Below are 14,381 nucleotides of genomic sequence, written 5' to 3' on the forward strand. Positions count from 1 at the left end.
TTTTGCTGTCATACAATGTTTTGATGTGTTTTTGACTCAAATATACAGATTGTTTGTGATATTGGTGTACTTTTTGACAGGTGCGTGTCATAGGTTGGAAGGAAAAATAGCACACAACCCCCCCACACACATGTGCCTCTGTGCCTACTTCGGTTAAAAAAAAAAAAAAAAAAAACCCTGTTTGATTTGACTAGCCTGTTTGTATCTTTTTGCTGTAGCCTGAATACTGTGATGCATAAATAACTTTTAATTGTCAATCTAAGTCACAGCTCATGTAGATTCCTTTAAGTGAGTAAGAGTAAAGTAAGATTCCTTTACTTGACTGGGGTTCATTTGAGGCCAAATCTAATGTTTAGACACTAATTAGACTTAAGCACATCTGTAATCAACTGAGAAGTACATGTCAGGGCAGTGACGTGAGCAAGACATTTGAGGAAGTGTCAGATTTCAGAGATAATTCTGAGAAGCACCACTCTGTACAGCATGATGAAAATGGTTTCCAAAGAAATTCATTAACCATCACACGTACGATCATGCGGTAACACTATTAAAACTGCTCTCCCTGGTCGTCTGGTAATTATTATAGTGCAGTATTGGTAAAATAATGCACGGTGCTTTGGCTAGACACCAAAAAATCATCAGTACCTCAAAACCTTTCAAAGATAATCACTCATTCCTTTAGGTCTTGTTTTGTCTCGCCTCTTGCATTGAATTTTGTGTCTCAATTCAAGCTATATAATATGGCAACAGCATGTAGAAGAGAGTAGTACAGTGTCCTGCTCAGAGCATGTGTGCTAGTCACAAAAAAAAAAAATCATTACCCTGCCACTGTACCACCATGCTTCAAGCTCTTAATGGTGGCGTTGCTCTTGGCTGATTTTCCTATGGAGGATTTTCATAAATCGAGTCATAGTCATGAGTAAGCGGTGTTTTTTTGGCTGGCGCTGTAATGCCAAGCTTGAGCGCTTTTTAGGGAGTCACCTAGCTTTTCATTTCTTCCATAGTACTGAGGGCAGAAATGTACAGTTGACAGTCCATTAACATGTAAGATGATACATCATAGCACGAGTTCAAGAAGTTCAACAATTTCTATGATAGCAGTGCTTTAACTACACTTGAAATAAGGACTATTGACCGTATTAGATGTATTATTACCTTTATAGATGTATTCTTTGTTTGAATACAATATAGAAAGATAAGAAACATGTAAGTTTACTGATTTTAAATTATGAACCTGCATGTTCATGTGTTCTGTTTTTTATCCTGCTGGGCGACACATGTTAACATCAGGAGTCAAACGCAGCTGGAAAACTAGTGAAGTGTGCTTCTCTTTCCATTTCATCCAACTGTACGCTCAAAAAACATCTCAGGTGCTCGGGCAGGAAAAGAAAACTTAGCTTTGGCTCATGGTTTTGCTCCTTTGAAAAAAATGATTGTTCCAAAGACAAGAAAATTACAGCAAGTGCTCATTTAACATTCTTGGAGTGTGGCGAGGACGGCAGGAGGGAAGAGCATGTTAATTTCTGGTCTGTGTGCAGTGTGTACTTTGTATATGTGTACATACTGTAGAACACGATGTTCTACTGTTAAACGGTACAGAGCTTTGATATTGATCTGCAGTACAGTGAGCCTGACTGTAAGAGAGCAGATCCTCTTGTTCTCCGTTTGAAGCTAATGGTTGTGTTTGAGTTGTACTACGTGTTGGATTAGTCGGTTTCTGATGCAGAGTGAGCTATATTGCGCGTCCTTGTTTTTGGGTGAGTCACGGCAGGAGCATGTGTATGGGCATGCATGCACACATATGAACGCACACACACACACACACACACACACACACACACACACACACACACACACAACACACCACACACACACACACAGAGGCTGGAGTGGGCTTGTTCCAGAACCTCAGACTCGCAGCTCGTGTCACCTGGGATTGGCACATGATTGTGTGTGTGTGTGTGTGTGTGTGTGTGTGTTCTCTGTGCTGCAGGCAGAACTGATGACTCTTCATGTGCCTCTCTACCTACGAGAGCAGCTCTGTTGCTTAGCAACACTGACCAAACAGCAGTAGCAAGGAGAAGAGTCAAGTGCTCTCTCAAACCCCTCATTTCTCTCTCTCGCTATTCTTCTTTACCTTTTTTTTGATCAATGCATCATACTATTAGTCAATACATACTGCTAGCTCACTGTATGTTTTAACCAATAACCCATCCACAGATTCAGTGTGTGGGTGTGTGTATATGTGTGAGACACAGGCCAGGATGACCCTGTTCTAGCAGGTGAGACAGAGGTAGAGCTACCTCGCTCTGATGCAGATTTGGCTGCCTATCATTTGAAATGTTTAAATATAAAGGATTCAAACAGTAGAGAAAGTAGAGCTACAACAATTAATCGACTCATCATTAAATTTTCTGTTAATACAAATAAAAGGTGCAATATGTAAGAAGTTTGTTTAAAAACATCCGCAACTAAAATCACCCGCAGACAAAGAATAACAGTTGAACACCTGTGTATGTAAGTCATGTTTAGCACGCTAACCAGCTAGCCCCAGCCAGTCAATGACCACATATCCTGTGCTAGCAGTGTAAACACCAAAACTCCTCCGGTGCTTGAGCTCTCTGTCTGGATCTCTGAGCCAACTAGTAAATGGCAGCAACAATGTGCAGCAGTTGATGCGTATTGTGATGTGCTGCCCTCTATTTGTTTTGAATATTCATTTGAGAGGTGGCCAAATTCTAACACATTTCACCCTTTTAAAGGTTAATCATGGGATCGTAGAATTCCATAAATAAAGAGTGTAATGAGATTTAAATATCTGATAAAAGTTCAAATAAGCACCAACTTCCACTGACTCTCCAGTCCGTTACCTGAGCGGACTAAACTCCAATGGGAGGCAAAGCAGATGTGGTGATGTTATGATTCACCTCATTTGAGTCATTTCCTGTCAACTAACTGCCCTCAGTTTTTTTTAATGTCGGTGACTTTTTGCGTTCTCATAGATGTCACTCATTTGTGGGAATTTGATTGCACAATACTTTGAGCTTCTTTCGTTGTTGGGAGGATTTTGGATATATATTTTCAACAATGTTTTATACATTTTAAATAAGATACCGACAGAGAGCCCGGTGTGAGAGGCGTTGTTTTGTTATGCCAACCAAGATTTGTCCATTGCTGATGAAAAAACCTGATTTTGGATGTGTGCATAAGACTGTTTGCCCTGGCTTGTAGTGCATATTTGTTCAAGTACAGTATGTGTATATATACGTGTGTCTGTGTGTGTGTGTGTGTGTGTGTGTGTTTGTGTGTCCACTTGGCCCATAAGATTTTTCCCATCCCCTCTTGTGGTCTGTCTCTGACTACATAGTCCAGAGCAGATGGGATTCCTCCTGATGGCAGTAACATCCTGCTTGTACACAACGGCACATGCACACGCACTATACCCTGCGTGTCACTGACCCACCAGGGGTGAGAGCGGAGGGGAGGCTGGTGGGAATAATGGGAGAAAAGAGAGATGGATGGTGGGATTAGAGGGAAGGGACATGAAGCAATGGAGTCTGGAGTGGAGAAGAAGCTTTGGGTTTTCCATGTCTGTGATATATCTCTCTTTTGTTTCTCTTTGTATACATTCCTGACATTCCATCGGGGATAATGGATGATTATTTGGGGCACCGAACAAACCATGTGAAACAATCATGTTCTTCTAGCCATCCTGTCTCTTACCGCTCCTCTTCCCTCTTCCTCCTCCTCCCCCCATGCCCACCTCTTCACCAACTCCTTGACCGGTCCCTCACCTCCCTCGTTACCACTTCCCCAAATTTGCCTCCCTCTCCAGGTTAGTCTAGCATATGCCTATGAGACCAAGGATGCGCTGTGCCTGGTGTTGACCATAATGAATGGCGGTGACTTAAAGTTCCACATCTACAACATGGGCAACTCAGGCTTCGACGAGCAGAGGGCCATCTTCTACGCTGCTGAGATTTGCTGTGGCCTTGAGGACCTGCACCGTGAGAGGATAGTCTACAGGTTAGGTCACACGAGGGTTGGACACAATGAAGGAGATGGAACGTAGAAAAAAATGCCATTGTCATAAAAAAAAAAAAATTACATTTTACATCACATGACATTACATTTTAGGACAGTCCTAAGCATAGAGGCTTTAAGAAAAACTTTCAGGGGTATTTTGAGGATCTTTGTCCCTGAAGACTATTATTGTGAGCTTTACATCCCTGAACCACATTATGTAAGCTTGTTGTTGTACAAGAGAATTTGGCTGCAACTGGCTTAATGTCCCTCACTGCAAAAACTAGAGTCTTAACAATATTTGTCCAATTTCTAGGCAAAAATATCTCAATACTCTTAATATAAGACACAGTCACCTGTGTTTTAGTGTTGTTGTTTTTTTTTTACTTATTTTTGAAATTTTTTTTAAAGGGACACTCTCACTTGAAATTCAGCTCACTTGTCATCGCACACGCCACCAGTAAAAAAAGTTGTCTGATGTCTTTTTGTGGCTTTGAAGGGAGCTCTTTAAATCAACCTTGATGATGTCGTAGTGGTGTCATCAGGGTTATCTCCGATTAGGCTTGCCTATAAGGCTTTAGGTGGAAAAAAAGATTAGGCTTGGGATGTGACGTTTTATTAACAGAAAGCCTGTGTTACAAACACGAGTTGTGAAGTTGTGTTTTTTAGGGTCTAATGAATGAAAGATGCTTCCCAGTTGCATCATGGGAAATTCGAGAATTTTAAGCTACAAGTCCAGATTTCTCAGCTTCTGCTCCTTCGATTTTGACCATTTGTTTTTTGTCTCTGTCTCTCCTAAGTTCTCAGATGTATTTACTAACTGTATGCCTAATTATTTATCCCAGCTCTGGTGTTATGTTCCATAGGAGTGTTTGCAGTCATGTAAAATTGGAACAAGTACAAGTAGAAAAGTTCTAGATGATGTTGTGCGGGTTTCACTGAGGTGCCGTATACCTGTCACACTTAATTAAGCCTTAGAGAAATGCTAACATAAACACTGATGCACCCACATACACATGGCCCATGTAGTCATATAAACACAGTGTTCCTTGATCGCTGCATGTGTTACAGTAGAGTCACAATTGTGTTTGAGCTTTCCGTTGGTTAGTATAGTTCCATGTAAAGCTTTTGTGATAAATAATCTGTTTTGGATGTTACCCTCTTTAAGCTGAGTAAGACAGTGAGTTAGCTTGAAAGAAGGTTGGCGATAAATAATCAAAAAAGTAATTCATGCGAATATTGTCAAAGCTCAAGAACAGAAAACACGGAGGAAATAAAAGCCAATAGATGATACAAATATTTTACATTTTATTGTTATATTTTTTGACTCAAATATTCAACTTTCTTACAAGCACAGTATCAACAGAATGGCTCTATAATGTATTATTTTTTTTCTCCCAGGGATTTGAAACCTGAAAACATCCTCCTGGATGATCGTGGTATGTTCACATTTTTTTCTTTCTTATTATTTTTTTATTCAAGTCAGAGTGGGCTAATATGTGGGCACACTTTTTGGCCGGAGAATATGACTTGTTTTCCACCGTTCTTTTGATGTAACCCATACCACGGAGAAAAACAGGCAGTTTGTAACAAGTCCATTTTGTAATGTGCAAAAAGCATATTAACCGTTCGTTTTTCTAAATGTGTACATTCTGCATGATCTCAGTCAGGTAATTCATCCATGGTTCTTGTTTAGGACACATCCGAATTTCAGACCTGGGTCTTGCTGTTCAAATCCCTGAAGGAGAGACGATACGAGGGCGAGTGGGCACTGTTGGATACATGGGTAAGAGTTTGTGCACTCCTCTTCTACTTTGCAACCATTCCTTTTCCTTCTCTGTACAATTTCCAGCTCTCTACACCTCCGTATAAACTTCACTAAATGTCTCTGATTCACTTGATTCAAGTTGTAACTCCTCTGAACCTGACCTCTACTTTCTCCATCCTCAGCTCCGGAGGTGATCCAGAACGAGAGCTACACTGTCAGCCCGGACTGGTGGGGGCTCGGCTGCCTGATCTTTGAGATGATACAGGGCCAGTCGCCTTTCCGCAAGCGCAAGGAGCGCGTCAAGCGGGAGGAGGTGGACCGAAGAGTGCGAGAGGATCAGGAGGAATACTCTGATAAATTCTCAGAGGAGGCGAAGGATATCTGCAGACAGGTGAGAGCCAATAGATGAAGGTGACAGGTGGCTGTGGCTTTTGGCCTTTTAGCCTTTAGGAGAAAGGGTGGAAGAGGAGAGAAAAGGTGGATATAAAAAAGAGAAAATTAACAAGGTTCTTTGAGGTTATTGGCAAATGAGGACATGGATGGATCAGATTTATGGGATGGTGGATTGAGAGGCCTTCAGCAGCTACTTTTCAAGATTAGATTATAATACTGTATTGAGAAGTTAATCCCAGTACGCACTGGTTGAGTGGCAGTCTAAGATATTTATACAGCAGTATATATGTTTTGCATTTATTTGGAGTTGGAATATTTGTGACTTTATGAATGCAATTCCAATTATACCTTCCCCTTTCTCTGTTATTGGTCTATTTATCAGCAAAGTGCTCTGCTATATCCGCCAGCTAGTTGCTAACCTTGTTATATCTGTTATTTGGTGCTGGACAGGTGAAATACTGTGGATTTATCAGAGGCTTTTTGTGGAAAACAGCTGCATGTTGTTGCTGAAAACAAAAATCATTAGTGCAATGACAGTGAATCCACACAGTACATTTTTGCTTCATAAAACCAAAACAAACAGCTGAAAGACACTGCATTGCTCTGTGGGGACGTGCAGAGCTGGCTGATCAAACTGTGAAGTTGTTACTGTTAGCGACTCCTTTTAAAGGATTAATTTTTTAACCCATTGTTAACATAAAAATATTTGTAAGTGCAGGATTAATGGTGCAGTATGTATGTTAAAAAAATAACCAACATTATCAACAGAATGAAAGGAAAACAATAGTTTTCATTATGTCACAGGCGTCTATATATTGTTTTGTCGAGATATCTACTGAAGTTGGCACGCTAACTAGTTGGCCTCGGGCCTTTCTCCCAGCAGTCTTAAGCTAGCACCGTAAACACTAACGCTCCCCTGGTATTTGCTATCATGGATGTATAAACAGAATAGAGTTAGCGGTTACACTGGTGAACTGATTTCCCTATTTGTTGGGAGTGTGACCTCAAGGTGGCCAATTCTCATGTATTGCACTTTTAAGGAGATCGGTTCGCTAACTTGGCTTGAAATATGCTCATTTGCCTGAGTCACCGAGCTGCTCGGCCTCTGTCCAAAAGGGGACAGGACCAGACTGGACGGGTTAGGGACCTTTTTTTTTTTTTTTGTGTGTGATGTGGTGGAACATTCTGACCCGAGGTTCAGCGGATTCTCCCCAGGGAGAGGAGGAGTGGGGGGGATGGGAGAAAGAAAGGGTTCAAAATGAGAGAAAGATAATAAGGAAGGAGGGAGGGAAACAGAAAGAGATGGCTATTACCACAGCCCGAAATAGACAAGTGATCTGAGTTGTCAAGAGCAGAAAGTGAGAGTCCGCTTTGAACCCTGTGTGTAAATTCGGCAGGAGTTGTGAAAGGAAGAGAGAAACATAGGGAAATGAAGTGAGAGTGGGAGATGTGGTGAAACAAAAGGCAAGAAGCCATTGCTTTGTTGATTGTGAAAGCCACCAGCTTTCGGGTGACAACAGGGCCAGTGAGAGCGTCCGCTAGTAGCCAAACCACTAAACAGCACTCATCCACTTCATAAGCCTGCTGCACTGTAGGTGGTGTGGTGGTAATATTATACAGGAGCTCTCATAGAGACAGCAACAGAGCTCTCTAATTCTGTCCATGATGGTGTTGCATTAACCCCTCAGTGTATGGATATGTATCTGTCTTTATTAGATTACACAGGGTCATATACATAAAGGCAAGAGGATTAAATGTAAACTACATCCATGTGTGTGCTTTGTATACATTGAACTAGAGGGATTAGTCATAACGCTGTCAGTGGTGGAGCCCCCTCCTCTCCACCTTTGATAGAGCATTCGAAACATATAAAGCTATAATTCACCTGCCGAAATCATTTGGTCTAACGCAGTGTTTAAATCTCCTCTCTTTCTCATCCTTTTCCTCTTCCTCCTGCTGCCTGTCAGCTCCTGGCCAAGGACCCCAAGGAGCGACTGGGTTGCCAGGGTCGAGGGGCCATTGAGGTCAAGCAGCACCCTATCTTCAGAAACATCAACTTCAAACGACTGGAGGCCAACATGCTGGACCCTCCCTTCAGCCCAGATGTAAGAACAGCACACACACACACACACACACACACACAAAGTCGAATGGGACATACAGGCTCTGTTCACAGCTTGTAGCCTGATCCTGGCGAGCAGCAAATCGGCATACAGGAAATACCATTGTCACAAGTAAACAAACACTTCCAGTATAAGCGAGTTAATCTGGTATGAGCCGGCGTGTGATTTCAGTGTCATCGTTCGAAATTCCGAACTGGCCGATGAAATGGAGTCGTTGCTATTTATGACAACTAAAGCAGAGTTGTCGTGTTTTTATGGTAATCATTACTAATACGTCTAGTGTTGCTTTAATGGTGGACAGTAAATGTCACATTAGAAACTGTCAGGTTTGAATATGTGTAACTATGGACTATAACACAAACCACTACCTAGCCTGGATAAATACACTGTAAGCTTTTATTGTTTGCTGCGCTCATAGATTGTTTCCCTGTACGATTAAACAAAGCTGTTCACAGAGAGAATCGTGACATTTTCAGTGTCATAAATAGCGCGAGTGAGGCAGAGTGACTGACCCGCGAGGTTAAATCAATAGCTGAATGCAGATAGTGTTATCTGCTTTTCTATTTGGGGTTATTCAGGTCAGTAGGGCCTCGCTGAGGAAATCAAGCAACAAGAGTCCTCAGGCGTCTGAAGATTTCCATGTCAAGTATTTCAGCTTTAGTATTCCTACTTTCTCCCAAAATAAACAGACTTTTGTCTCTGTTCTTCTTTCTCTCACTCTCAGCCTCGGGCCGTGTACTGTAAAGACGTCCTGGACATCGAGCAGTTCTCTACAGTCAAAGGGGTGAACCTTGACCCCACAGACGATGACTTCTACCACAAGTTTGTCACAGGCAGTGTCTCCATCCCGTGGCAGAACGAGGTACTGCATGCTCAGTCTGCTGAGATGATGTCATTGTTTAGTCCCACAACCGGCAGAAACAACGCAGTTCACCACTGGTGACATAGAAATGCCTCTATTAATGGAGAACACCTCCTTTTAGTATAATGCAAAGGGATTTATCATGTTGTAAATGTGGATATACTATTGTCTGCTCTCTGAGGAGTGGTTTGTGTTTTAAATAAATGGCACCCACCTTGATGCTGACCCGGAGGCCTTTTGTAAATCTACACCCCTAAAGAAGAGAGTGTTATTAGAACTAATAAGTGGACCTCTCATCCTTTGCAGATGATTGAGATGGAGTGCTTCAAAGAAATCAACGTCTATGAGACTGACGGGACGCTGTGCTCGGACCTGGACGTGAACCGGCCGAACCCTCCACCAAAGAGAGGCTTCTTCTACCGCCTGTTCAGAAGAGAGGCAAGTGCTAGTGCTCCGCCAACTGTCCGAGGGGGTGGGGGCTAAGGTACTTCCTCGCTTCCTTCCTTCCTTCCTTTTTTTCTTCCCAGGCCTTGTCCAAACGCAACGTGTGAAAACTTCACTCCCGTGAGATTTGTTGTTTCCAGTTATGCCATTCCTAGTTTAAGTTGGTTGGAATAAGGCCTCCCTTCTCCTTTCCTCTGGGGTTGAAAAATTTAGTCCCTTGTTAATCCCTTTTCATATTGTTTGCTGTATTTGTTGCTCTGCTACTCGGAAGTTATAACATGAAGAATCTTTTCTTGAGCTGGTGTATGGAGAGATAAAGTGACACATCAGTAAATGTTTGTCAGTTTGTCAATCATCTTTTATTTGGTACAGGATCTACTCAACTAACAGACTATTTCCACTATCTTTCACCTGTTCTTTATAACAAAGGACCTTTAATTTTGTTCTATACTTGTCTGAACTGCCAATGGGGGCAGTGGTGGACATTTCCCCCTCACTTTGCAAAAGCCTGCTGTTTGTCTGCTGCATTTCTTGTAGTTAGACTTTAGTTTTCCTATTAAAAGAAAGGGATTGTCTAACTTGCAAAATGCAGATAAGATTTGCCAGGAGTTGACTCAAATTCAACAACTGAACAAGTATTCAGCTCATCCCTGCCTCTGCATGTTTTTAAGGTAATGTTTTATATTTGCTCAGCCAGGTTATATCGGAGGCCAAGTCTACATACAGAGAGGTGACATGTTTTGAAACATGTTTTTTTGTGTGTGTTTATTTTACTCTCGTGAGTCATCCTTTCGTAGAAACGTGAAAACAAATTTGGATTATTTTTGGCACAGTTATGTCTGATACAATGGGATGTTTTGAGTATAAAAATATGTATTTTACCACAGATGTAAGTCGTCAGAAAATCTAGAAAATGGGGTGAATGAAAAAGGAACATGGAACATGAATCAAAGATGAAGCATAAATCTCCCCACAGTAAAGAAGCAAATACAACATTATTACTGTCTCAAGAATGTTTAATATAATTATGAGTAGAGTCATGCTTATAAAAAAATGATTGAAAGTGCAATAACCAATTTCACTACAGAGTGCTGTTTTCTACGAAACCTTTTTTGGGTTTTTTTTTTAAAACTTTGAAGGTCGGGGTTCTAGCAGAATGTGACATCCTCCTGCACATGTGAGCTGGTGTAGTGATGGAAGTTGCTAATGTCAGTGATATATCCTCATTTTCTGGTCCTCCCTAGGTCTGTTTTAAGAGCGGTTACAGTGACGACGAGATCGAAGAGCCCTCACGACTTTAAACCACTCCCTCCACCTGCCTCCTCCTCCCCGCCCTTGCCGCTGAACTTCACCACAAACTCCAACCGAGCGCAAATCTTAGGAACTCAGTGAATGTTGACCTGTATTTATGAGCTGTATTAAAAGTGTATTATAATTAAAGAAAAAAGTATGAGTTTAAAGATTTTGTACATTTGTACTTGAATTTATGTCTAGATGTATATTTTCACTAAAGGTTGTATTGTACAAAAAGCCATAAAAGTACCACTTGAATGCATACATTACATTTTTATTTCCTGTATATTTTTCTTTTGGAATGAGTTTGGATAATGTGTCTTGGGGAGTTTTTTTAAGAAGCACAGTACCAGTAGTCTTTTTATTTTTCTCAATGTAGCATAAGGCCTTTTTTGTTTTTATATGTGCTCTATGTTTGTCATTGATTTGGCCAATGTGACGTGTTGTTAGCACATCAGATCCAACCGGTCCAAATTAGCCCTTAGCCTCTGCACCCCTCAAGGCTCTGGTAGATCTGAACAAAACGCGTAGATCCAAGTAACATGGGGGGAAAATAAATCCAGTCTAATTTTGCTATGTTGATGCCATGCTGCTAAAGCCTTCCCATTTGTCTCCCAGATCTCCACCTGCCCCCTTTTGACTGAAGTTGGTTTTGGAAGTGATAATCCAGGTCCTTACCTGAGCCCCTGACTAGATGGCATGTGAAGTGAACGGCATTCTTGGCGCCTGTACCAACTTGATCCTAGCAGAGATGGCATGATTTGTTTCTGACAATCTTTTAGTCAGCATGTGCAACAATAAGAATCTTTTAGAATATGATGGAAATATTAGAGGCTTTTTCCCCATTAAAAAAAAAAAAAAAAGGCCTGATAATTATCATTCCTAGAGCTCTCCAAAAATCTCTCATCAGCTACGAAAGGCTCAGTACATTAATTTAAAATGCCAGACTGCGTTTCCAACGGGAACACAGCTGGTAAGTCTGTTACATTATTCACTCAGGCAAATTTTGGTGATTTATCTCTATTTCTCATCTCCTTTTCCTGCTTTTTTTTTGTTCTACTACCTGGCTTTTTTTTGTTTTATTTTTCCCTGATGTGTCCAGTTATTATATATCATGTGCGGAGCTAAAATCCTTTCCTTTTAAATACCAAAATGAATTACCACCCATGTTTTTTTTAGTATACCAGAAAGCCTAGAACAGGTTGACTGGAGAATTATTTGGAACATAGAGACTGATGATGATGATGAGACTGTATCGGAGATCTGACCAGCAGCTGACAAGGGCTTCATCTAGATAACAAATTGCTGTTGCATCGAGCTAACTTCCATTGATTCAGCTGTCAGCAGCTATTAGCCTCGGTGCTGAGTCAAGATACAGCCTGCTTTGGCCTCTGTGCCTGTTGATCATAGATAGCGCGGTGCCTGACGGCCACACATTCTGCTAGTAGACCTTCAGTTTAGATCGTGTGGCTTTAGCTGTTTGCACTAGATGAAAATAACATTTCTTAGTCGTATCAGCGCCCACCTTTAACTCTGACTTGAGACAGTTGCTTGTGTGTGCGTAGACGGGGAAAAATGTGAGGAATTGTGGTTAAAATTCCCGCCTGCAGAGTTCCCATCATCGGTGTACAGTCTGTGTACATTGTACACTCGACCATTTTCAGAACGACAGTTGTTGTGCACTTTTTGTTTCATCGTAAAAGTGTTTCCTTCCAAGTTAACCGATCATGAACAAATACATCTTCTGTTACGTGTTCTCATCAGAACTCATCATGTTCAATGTTTGTTTGTTCTCATGAGCATTTTCAGAGGCATTTGAAGCCATTTTGCTTTTGAGGCAGTTGCTGTTTACTCCCCAACACCTGTTTTAATGCTGTGAATACCCAATCTGGACATGTTAGCTTTGTCTGTGTGTGCGTATATATTACACTGTATGCAAATGCAGCTTTTGTTCAACCTAATGCATTTAAGTACAACAATACAGTAGTTCTAGATCACGTCAGGACTTGAATGTCAACTGAATTTCAAACCTATTTGAGACATTTGAAATGGTACGCATTGATATAATTCCCCATCTCGTTAACTAACCCTCTCTTGGAGAGGAGGCTTGTTTAAAAAATGTTGTCCCCTGTTGCACATTCCATTATCAAAAATCAGGAATCAAACGTGTGCATCTTGCTGTTGCTGGCTTGTCGTCACTTGAGTTTCTGAGTGTCTTTGTTTTTTGTTTTTTTTGTTGTTTTTTTTTTGTTGCTCTCAGGCACATTTTGAAGCTGATTTCTCTTGCCTATGTAGATTTTAGCCTTTTAGCTCTTTAGCCTAAAAAAAAAACCTTGTAAATGATGTATTTCTAACATGTAACTCTAAGCTCTAACACACATTCACTCACTCTCACAGGGAAACTAAACTGTGTTTGCCACCCATGCCTCTGTCATTGTTTGAACTTTACTCTCATACCATCCATATAGCAGTAAAGAAATTTCTGTTTAGTTTCATTGCACTATGGTGTGTTTTGACAATGACTATAGGAAGTGTCTTTAACTTTTTTGCCAATGATACCAAAAGCAACATCAAGTAAATCCAACTTGTTTTGTTATCCAAACAATTTACTGAAGAAAGACTGTCAGCCTTTATCGTATGTGCCAATTACCAACTTAAGTTGTGACATCCCGCCTTTTTTCAACCTCTTTATCATTCCGTCCATTCTGAGAGAAATTCCTTCACATAAAGGAACTTTAAACAGCTCAACAGTTTTGAATGTCCGCACTAAGTGCATTGTAATGCCTGTTTTAAAAAGAAATACATATGTTTTATTACTCAAGCATGTATCGGTTTGTAATACTTCAGGTTCCTTGTATATGTAAATGATGACCTTCTAGTGCCAACATATCTCACTGGTATCTGAGGACAACTTTATAAATGGCAAGGTGACCAGCTGAGTTGGCCCCGTCTGAATACACGACAAGCATTCCTTCTCTCCTGCCTTCCTCCAAGGCGGTGATGGTGAGTCCTCCCCTGAAAAGAGGGACGGCGCTCACCAGCAACGTTTAGAAGTGAGAGATCCTCGGCTCCTTGATGTCACTTGAGTCTAGTTTGGGAATAATTGACTGGAGGTTCTCCGGGGTTTCACGCTCCTCAGTCCAGATATGTCAGATAGGTGATATTTTCAAGGAAGGGAGGAATGACAAATGCATTATTGGTATTCAAACGGTGCCTGGGACTTCTTGATTTTTCTTCTTTTTTGTATCTGTACAGTCATGTCGTTCAACCACTGCAGTCATTGTTAATTCTTGTACAAGTTGTATCACTGGTTGTTGTACCATATCTGACATTTGTAATTATGAAATAATACACTGCCATTTGTATAAAAATACTTGTGTCTTGAATTATTTGCGTCAGATTCATTTTGTTTGTTAGAAATAAATGGGCATAGTAGGGAGGAAATACACCCTGGAAAATAAACATAGAAAAATGG

The 14,381-nt window shown here is 41.0% G+C and overlaps 1 protein-coding gene across 2 annotated transcripts in view; it reads left to right on the forward strand.

Annotated features, from left to right (window-relative positions):
- grk4 (G protein-coupled receptor kinase 4) overlaps positions 1 to 14,279 on the forward strand; it is a 46,356-nt gene extending 32,077 nt beyond the window's left edge. Inside the window, exons 9-16 of one of the 2 annotated variants that reach the window (XM_030415890.1) lie at positions 3,836 to 4,026; positions 5,425 to 5,462; positions 5,720 to 5,809; positions 5,974 to 6,182; positions 8,152 to 8,289; positions 9,032 to 9,169; positions 9,476 to 9,653; positions 10,858 to 11,072. In XM_030415890.1, coding sequence (XP_030271750.1) covers positions 3,836 to 4,026; positions 5,425 to 5,462; positions 5,720 to 5,809; positions 5,974 to 6,182; positions 8,152 to 8,289; positions 9,032 to 9,169; positions 9,476 to 9,652 — 981 coding nt within the window. In that variant the 3' untranslated portion in view covers position 9,653; positions 10,858 to 11,072. Of the gene's footprint in view, positions 1 to 3,835; positions 4,027 to 5,424; positions 5,463 to 5,719; positions 5,810 to 5,973; positions 6,183 to 8,151; positions 8,290 to 9,031; positions 9,170 to 9,475; positions 9,654 to 10,857 lie in introns of both variants that reach the window. The other variant, XM_030415882.1, reaches the window with a different exon arrangement.
- The last annotated feature ends 102 nt before the right edge of the window (positions 14,280 to 14,381 follow it).

The sequence above is a fragment of the Sparus aurata genome, chromosome 1, assembly GCF_900880675.1.
Source record: "Sparus aurata chromosome 1, fSpaAur1.1, whole genome shotgun sequence".
NCBI lineage: Eukaryota > Metazoa > Chordata > Actinopteri > Spariformes > Sparidae > Sparus > Sparus aurata.